The sequence below is a fragment of the Rhizophagus irregularis genome, chromosome 21, assembly GCF_026210795.1.
Source record: "Rhizophagus irregularis chromosome 21, complete sequence".
In the NCBI taxonomy this organism is placed as follows: domain Eukaryota; kingdom Fungi; phylum Glomeromycota; class Glomeromycetes; order Glomerales; family Glomeraceae; genus Rhizophagus; species Rhizophagus irregularis.
The window spans coordinates 2141124-2150475 of NC_089449.1; the positions used below are offsets into that span (position 1 = coordinate 2141124).

Here is a 9352-nt window from a genome sequence, read left to right on the forward strand (position 1 = left end):
TTGTTTAATTGTTCGATAATATTCCTAAAACGGAGTAAATTAAGATCGAATTAAATTCCTTACGGTGTAAATTAAGGTTAGCTTAAAATTCAGTATAATTGTAATATATCATCGCAGTGTAATATGAAATATAATCAAGGAAGGACATGCGTGATTTAAAATATTATATTTTATAATTATAAAGTATAAAGATAACATTTTAACTCATTTTTTATTAATAGAATTTGTTTATTTATTTTTATTTATATATATTAATTAATGCAGTATTACTATAATTATATTTTTAAAATAAATTGATAAATCAAAAAATTGAGTGTATTCAATGTTAAATAAATTAATTAAAGATGATTGCATTAGAACTAAAAAATTTAGGCAAGATCGTAAAAATAAACTCAAAGAAATCAAAAAAAAATATGTGTGTATTCAATGTTAAATAAATTAATTAAAGATGATTGCATTAGAACTAGACAAGATCGTAAAAATAAACTCAAAGAAATCAAAAAAAAATTATGTGTGTATTCATTGTTAAATAAATTAATTAAGGATGATTGCATTAGAACTAAAAAATTTAGACAAGATCGTAAAAATAAACTCAAAGAAATCAAAAAAAAATTATGTGTGTATTTAATGTTAAATAAATTAATTAAGGATGATTGCATTAGAACTAAAAAATTTAGACAAGATCGTAAAAATAAACTCAAAGAAATCATAATAAATTTATTATAAATATAGAGCCTTTTCTTGACATTTTTCCCATCAAACTAATAATATTTAATAATGGCAGCATTAAACTTAAACGCAAATCTTCCAGTATACATTCAATGGCCCGACGACGCCGCTTTGACCTTAATTCGGCGTCGTCAGGCCTATCAGCCCTTATTCACCACAACGAGGTTACATGACCAAAACCAATTATGGCGTGAAATTGCTCGTGATATACGAAAGCAACCACATATTCGGCTAACTAGAAAACAATGTAGAGAGAAATGGAATGTGCTAAAGTCGGGGTACGAGAATTTAGAGAGATTAATAAACAGAAATCCTGAAGGATATCCCACTCGTTCCCCAACTTTGCATGACGAGAGATTCCACCAGAACTCTCTGACGAGTTTTGGAGAGTGGAGCGTAAGTATTTATTATTTAACTGATTTTTTCATTAATTCATTGCATTTATATTAATACTTGCTTTGTTTTAAGCATTAGTCTGGGCCGCCCGGAGAAATAGGATGGATCGTAGGACATACGAGTATAGAGAGCACAGGCGCTCTCGCTCCCGATCTCCCTACTACCACCGAGAGCGCAGGCGCTCTCGTTCTCGATTTCCTCACCACCGAGAGTGCAGGTGCTCTCGTTCTCGATCTTCCTACCACCGAGAGCGCAGGTGCTCTCATTCTCGATCTCCCTACCACCGAGAGCGCAGGCGCTCTCACCGACGTCATTGATTTTTTATTTTTTATTTTATTATTTTAATATATTTTATTTTATTTTATTATTATGTTTTATTTTATTTTAATATTATGTTTTATTTTATTTTATTATTATATGTTTTATTTTATGAAAAAATGTATTTGTAACAGCCTGTTACATATCTTATTTGTAACATCCTTTTTTTATTTTTTTTTAATAATAAATTTAATATGTGTTTCACAAATAAAATTTTTATATGCAAAATTTAATTTAAAAAACTTTTACTTAATGTATTTAAGACAGTTTCATAGACAAAATTTTAAGTTATAAGCAGTTTCTTGAAATTTTTTAAAAAATTCTTTTGTCTTAGTTACACGACTGATCTTTTGTTTTTGTTTACATTACGCCTGATCTTAAATTTTAATTGGATAAAATTGGGGGTTGTTACAAATAAGACGCGTAACAGGCTGTTACAATTAGATTTATCCTTATTTTATTATATGTTTTATTTTATTTAATTATTATTATGTTTATATTATTATATGTTTTATTTTATTTTATTATTATGTTTTATATTATTATATATTTTATTTTATTTTCATTCAATAAATGACTATTTTCGATAATATTATTTGTCATACCAATTGTCATTAACCATATACAGCCGGTATAATTGACCCTAAATTTTGTGTAGCCAAATCGGCAGTAATTTAACCAAATTGATTACTTAATTGCATTTTTTTTTTTTGCCGACACACTAATAGTATTTAATAAATTTAGTTCTAGTAATTGAATTTATAAAATTCTAATTAAATTTGAATTATTTTAAATTGTTATAAAGATGAGAAGACGATATAGTCACAACAAGCTAATAGAGCCAATTCGAATTCGAAATCGGTTTTCTTACAGCAAACCTAATGAGACAACAGATTCGACGAGAGAATGGCAATTCGTTCGCCTGTACGTTCACCTGATAACGATAATGATGACATGGACTTTCAGTATGATCATAAAGATGATTTAAGTTTTCAAGACATTAATGATGACGATAATGCATATGGATCAATTAATCCTCAAGCACAATGATGAGATGATATTTTCGCAAGATAATGTCAATTCATCTGATACTGAAGAGGAAGAAGAAAGTGATAACGAATACAATTATGAAGAGGAGGAAGAGGAGGAAGATAATAATGAAAACAATGACGAAGAGGAGGAGGATGAAGGTAATAATGATGATAATAATAATCAAGTGGAAGAGGAACGTAATAACGATGAAGAGGAACGTAATTACGATGAAGAGGAACGTAATAACGAAGAGGAAGAAATACATCAAATTGTTGAAGCGTTAGATGAAGACAAGATACCGTTCTGCAATGGTCAATTTGCACTGTACTTTGATAATTATACAACTACGGCATAATTTTGCTGGCTTCAGAAACATAATGTTTCTATGAAAGCATATGAAGATCTTGTCGATATCATTCACAATTCTCAATTTGAACCTACCCATGTGGTAAAAAATATCCGAAGATTCCAATCATGGAGAAAACGTCTTCCTCTCCTACCAATAATAACAAAGTCTATTAAAATTTCACCAAAAAAAACTCCATCAACCTCACGAGGATCAAAACTTTCATATCAACTCTCAATTAGTGAAATTATATGACGTGTTCTTAATAATCCGATGCTAATGAAGCATATGTATTTTGGACCCGGCATTAATTCTGAAGAAAAATCAGAATTTTGGCATGGAAATTTATGGGGGGAATACTTTTTGACAACACGAAATATTAATATCAGAAGGTTATAAATTAATACACTTTGATACAATTATAATTTATTATCATTGATAATATTTATTAAAGTTATTTATTTTTAATAAATAGTATTGTACCGATCTGGTGATTTTGTTTACTATCAGTGATGATAATGGTCAAAAAAAACTTGGAAGATTAAGATCAATTTTAAAAAATCATGATGGATATTATCAGTTACGAATTCAAAAAATTTTGGAATATAGTGATTTATCCAGAAATTTAAAAGGGTTACCAAGACAACGTCGTTCTATTACCGGTGAAGTATGGTTACGAAGACGAACGATTTTTAATTATAATGACTTCTCAAATTTTAGAAAAAGTAACTATATTGATGATGTTTAACATCAAAATATTCCTGATGGTTCATTGCGGATTAGTGAAATAATTTATAAATGTAATGACCGTTGGCACGTTCGTAATGTAAAGCTTTCATACCTACATCCATCTGATTACATTTCTATTAGAAATCCACCATCATCATCTATGCTAATCTATAAGCTGTTTTTAGATCTTTATTATGATGATTTTGGTACATTTAGAAATGTATACCATTCTCTAGGTGGTGTTTATGTACAGTTTGGAAATATGCCAGCACATCAAAGAAAGCTAATAAAGAACCATTTTGTTATTGGGTTTATCCCATTTGGAGGAAAATTTGACAAATTTATGATACCATTCATTTCAGAAATGAAGGAATTAGAGAAAGGAAAGGTGATGACTGTCCAAGAACAAGATGCATGGATAATTGCTGGTTTAGGCGTTGTTACGGCAGATTTACCTCAAGGTAACGATATGACAGGAGTACTTAAGGTATTTTTTCAACTTAGTTAATAATATAATAATATAATTTTATAACAACTATTAAAATTTTTTAAAAAATAAATTTAGACATAATGCAAATAAGGGTTGTCGTACTTGTAAAACTACTAAAGAATCATTGAGTGCTCACAATCATGGATATCGTAACAATATTACGTTATCATCATATTACAGACGAAGAAATCTTAAAAATTTCTCGCGACTATAATGTCAAAAAGAGATCAACTTTCGTACGAATACGATTTACGATCATTACCTAGTATTTTAGATAAATTAAAAAGGGAAAGACATTTACAGACGCCGCAGGATGTTTATCATGCGACTGCAGGAAAAGATTATATACTAAAATTAACTTGCGAATTATTTTCACGAGAGGGAAGATAATTTTATCGAAATTTGGAAAAATTTTGAAATCCCAAAAGATGATGCAAGCTTACCAAAATCCGATTACTCACTACAATAGTTTTATGATGTCGGATTTACTTAGATTAGCTATGATTATGCCATTTTTGTTAAACCAGTTTTTAAAAGAATCAAGTATCAAACGTAATGAAACAGCCATGATTTAACAAAGAATTGATGCATTTCGAGTTAGTTCAGTTCCAAAATTATTATATCTTGTTGGATACATGTTGCAAAAACTATGAAAGCGGTTTTTAACAAGAAATTTACATCAGATAGCTATGAGGAATTGCAACAATGTCTTGAAGAAGAGTTTTCAATCCTTCCAAAGATATAGTTACAAATTTGATATTGAAATGTGGAATAATTTCAAATAATTAACAATATTTTACTTTTTATAGGTTTTTGTAAATTTTGTTAATTTACCAAACATACACGTTAATATGCATCTTTTGATGCATGCTAAAACCTTTGGAACACTTATTAATACCCAAGTTGGTATAAAAGAAATGGTCCATCGTATTTTTATGGTGATGGTACAAAACTAATTGCAAAAACATAGATTTAGATTTATTAAAGCGTTACAATACTTTATTTGCAATTCGACATTTAGCAGATGGTGGTATTGATCCAAGATTTAATAGATCTTGTACTGGATTTACAAATTCAAATTTTGGACAATTATTTTTAAATTGGTATGTTACAGAAGATAAATATTCAACTGAAGCAACTGAACAAGTTCAAGATGATGATGATGATACAAAAAGTAAGTATTTTATTGCATATAATTAAAGATGTGATATGTAATTATTTTTAGAAGGTTGTAAGGTTGCAACTATTACAACATACATACAACACTTTTGTTGTAATTGCAATACAATATTATAATTATTATATAGTAATACTATTAAAATTGTAATTATTATATAGTGTTGTAATTATTTTTAATTATACAAATATGTATTATAATATATTAATTATTTCTTTTTATGATGATATTTATTCTATAAAAACTTATTTTTGTAATTTTTATTTTTCAAAAAGAAAATTTTTGAATAATCATAAGTGTTGTAATATTACAACACTTTAACTTTAAAAGTAGTAATAGATTGCAACCCTTACTATTACAACATAAGGTAGTAATTATCAATTACATACTACATCTTTACATATAATAGTACATGTTTGATATTTATATTTACTAATCTTTTAATTTAGTTATATCTCCAGTAAACTTTATTTCCAATATTTCATTAAAAAAAAGAATGCCAAAAGCAGGAACGTGATAAACTTCTTTTAACTTTACATAATTTTAAAACTGAATTGTTTTTATCTTATGTGGATATGAAGTTTGAGGCGGCACTTATAAACTCTTCAATTAGTTGGTAAAAATTTGCATCATATATGATTGAAGAAGAAAATGGTATCCTTTCGGTAGTTCACATCTCGATGATTTTATCACAATTTATGAAGAAGATCGCCCATTTGAAGAATCTTATGCAATAATCGAAAAGGTTATCTTTACAATAAAAGGGTTAACAATAACAAATATTATGCATTTATTGTTGTAGATTGGTTGAAGATACGAAGGTTGAACATTCGGTATTAAAATGTCCCACTTTACTGCTCAAGGAATAATGATAAATGGAGACGTATTTTTCCAATTACTGTAATAGATAATGTTCAAAAAGTACATTTTATTCAATAATTGTAATTCAGAAAGGTGCCAACTACCAAATCATGATACTACAAATAGAATTTGGATAAAAAATAATTTTTATTTTACAGCCATATAATTATATTAATTATATAAATATAATAAAATAATTATTTTAATTTGTATCGTATAAAATTTTAACCAATAAAATCATATGCATGATGTAATAATAAATTAAAATTAACCAATTAAAATCACTTTAATTACATGCATGTGATATCATGCATGTGATATCTAAAAATAGCTAAAATTCGCATTTATTAATGAGATTTTTTTTGTTTATTTTTAAAAATACGCTTTTCTCTTGTCTTTTATATTAATACTTTACGGTATTTTAGTTCGTCTCTTCTTTTTTCTTTTTAAAGTATACTTTAATTATCTTTTTATAATATTAACAATACTTTGGGACACTTTAGTTTATATATTCAACATAGTAAGACAGCCACATACGAAAAGCAAGAATAAAAGCAAGAATAAAGAAAAGAAAATGTACGCCACTCACATACGAAAGAAAAGAATAAAAGAAAGGAAAAATGTACCCACCTACCCACATACAAAAGAAAAAAAAAGCCGTTTTTTAAATAAATAGTGGAGCTGTTAAGCAAGGTATGAAAATAGGATATACGCGTATTTTTCATATTTTTTTTACAATATGTTGTGGTTTGAGTATTTTTTTGTTAGACTGTGGTATAAATGTGAATATATTTTTCAACGGTCATGTATCTATTGCTTGTTAAATGTATTTGCAATTTCTTTGTTAGACTGTGGTATTACAATATGAAGTGTGAATATATTTTTCAACGGCCATGTATCTATTGCTTGTTAAATATATTTGCAATTTCTTTTGTAATATTTGCTTTAGCCTGGAAGAAAATGTTGTAAAATAGGGCTGGATATTTATGGCATTTTCCGCCTTCCAATTACTTTGTCCGGGGGTAGCCTGACAATTTGTCGTTGTCCGTCAGTCGTAGCAACCAGCATTTTTTTACAATATTATGATTTTAAGAAACAAAACACTTTCAAAAAAATTTAAAAAAAAGAACTAACTTAAAAATATTATCATTTTTATTATTCTTTACAAAATCCCGGAATTACCTGCTCTAACTATTATCCCAAGGTTATGTATTAAATTTTAAATATATTTTACAAAGAGTACATTTTATTAATCATGATTGTTTTTTTTATTTTTTTTATATATATATATATAGTATATTTTAAAATTGAAAATGACGTATCCATCCACTCACATACGAGAAGAAAAGAATAAAAAAGAGAAGAAAAGAATAAAAAAGAGAAGAAAAGAATAAAAACTTTACTAAAAATGGCCAATTTTTTGAAATATTTTTATAGACCTAGATACAATGGCTTTCAAAACAATTGTGCAATTATTTTGTAAAATTTTTAAAATATATCAAGATATATTTGAGATATTTTTGAGATTAAAATATTAAAATAATATCAAAGTTAATTATATTATAATAATAAAATAATAACAAAAACATTAAAAAATTATTGTGATATTATTTTGAGTTATTTTTATAGACTTAGATACAATATAATTACAAAATAATAACAAAAATATAATAAAAACATTTTGATGTATTAAATGTATTTTTGTAGTATTTTAAAATTATTACAAAATCATTTCAAAAAATTGGACATTTTTAGTAAAGAAAGAGAAGAAAAGAATAAAAAAGAGAAGAAAAGAATAAAAAAAAAGGAAGAAAAGAAACGTACTCCACTCACCCATAATAATCCACTAATAAAAAATTATTATTATTAATGTATAATAAATAATAAACATATATTACAATAAAAATATTTTTGTGATGTTAATTCGGTGTTAATATAATATCATTACGATGTAGTTACGATATTAAATAAATGTAAAACATTTTTTGTAATATTAATTCGATATTAATATGATATTATTATGATGTAGTTACGATATCAAATAAAATTGTAATATTAATTTAATGTTAATACGACATCACTACGATGTGGTTACGATATCAAATAGATGTAAAATATTTTTAATATTTTTGCAATATTAATTCGATGTTAATATGATATCACTATGATATGGCTACGATGTGGTTACGATATCAAATAAAATGTCAAATATTTTGCAATATTAATTCTATGTTAATATGATATCACTACGATGTGGTTACAATATCAAATAAAATGTCAAATATTTTGTAATATTAATTCAATGTTAATACGACATCACTACGATGTGGTTACGATATCAAATAAAATGTCAAATATTTTTGCAATATTAATTTGATGTTAATATGATATCACTACGATGTGGTTACGATATCAAATAAAATGTCAAATATTTTGTCAATGTTAATACAATATCACTACGACATGGTTACGATATCAAATAAATGTCAAATATTTTTGTAATATTAATTCAATGTTAATACGACATCACTACGATGTGATTACGTGATAATATTTACATCGCATAATGATCGCAGCGATATCGCAGAGATATCGAACTAATCAATGTCGATTAAATACAGTTACGACTAACTTAACGACGTCGAATCTATTTTTTATCAAAATATCGTAATGATATCATAATGATATCATTGCGATATCTAATCAATATCGATTGTAAACTCCAAGTTTCAGCAAAGTATGAATACTTGATTTACTAGACAAAGCAGTATGTTGAGACATTGTCTCCTCAAGATCTCGAACAGATTTTTTGGTTGAAGCAGTATATTGAGACATTGTTTCTTGAAGGTTTCAAACAGATTTTTTAGTTGAAGCAGTGTGTTGAACATTGTTTCCTCAAGATCCTGTATTTTACTTTGTGCTGCTTCCTGCTGATTTGATAAATCTGTTATATCACCTGACACTCCCTTAATATCCATTGATGTATTTTTTAATTGCCAAAAAATTGCTCGCATTTGTGAAGCAAGCCCATCTATAGTTGCTTTAAGCTCTTCTACAGATGATGTACTACCATACTTTAGATTATTTGGAAGGTTATTTCCAACTTCTGAAGGTTCTGGAATAGTTTCTGGATAGCTAATTACTTCAGTAATTTTAGGTATACATGGAATTCTGCGATTCAGATGAGTGTTTCTATCTTGAGTACTTTTAAAATTATCTTTTCCACATTTAGGACATGAAGGCAACATGGTGAATAATATTACAACCACTCAGT

The 9352-nt window shown here is 26.9% G+C and overlaps 2 protein-coding genes across 2 annotated transcripts; both read left to right on the plus strand.

The window, feature by feature from the left end:
* Positions 1-777: 777 nt before the first annotated feature.
* OCT59_013905 (uncharacterized protein) lies at positions 778-1470 on the plus strand (the record flags this gene model as incomplete). Its single annotated transcript, XM_066141831.1, has 2 exons — positions 778-1125; positions 1204-1470. The coding sequence occupies 2 exons, from the start codon at positions 778-780 to the stop codon at positions 1468-1470; spliced, it is 615 nt and encodes a 204-aa protein (XP_066001925.1).
* Positions 1471-2449: 979 nt separating this feature from the next.
* Positions 2450-2830, plus strand: OCT59_013906 (uncharacterized protein; the record flags this gene model as incomplete). Its single annotated transcript, XM_066141832.1, has 1 exon — positions 2450-2830. The coding sequence occupies one exon, from the start codon at positions 2450-2452 to the stop codon at positions 2828-2830; it is 381 nt and encodes a 126-aa protein (XP_066001926.1).
* Between the last annotated feature and the right edge of the window lie 6522 nt (positions 2831-9352).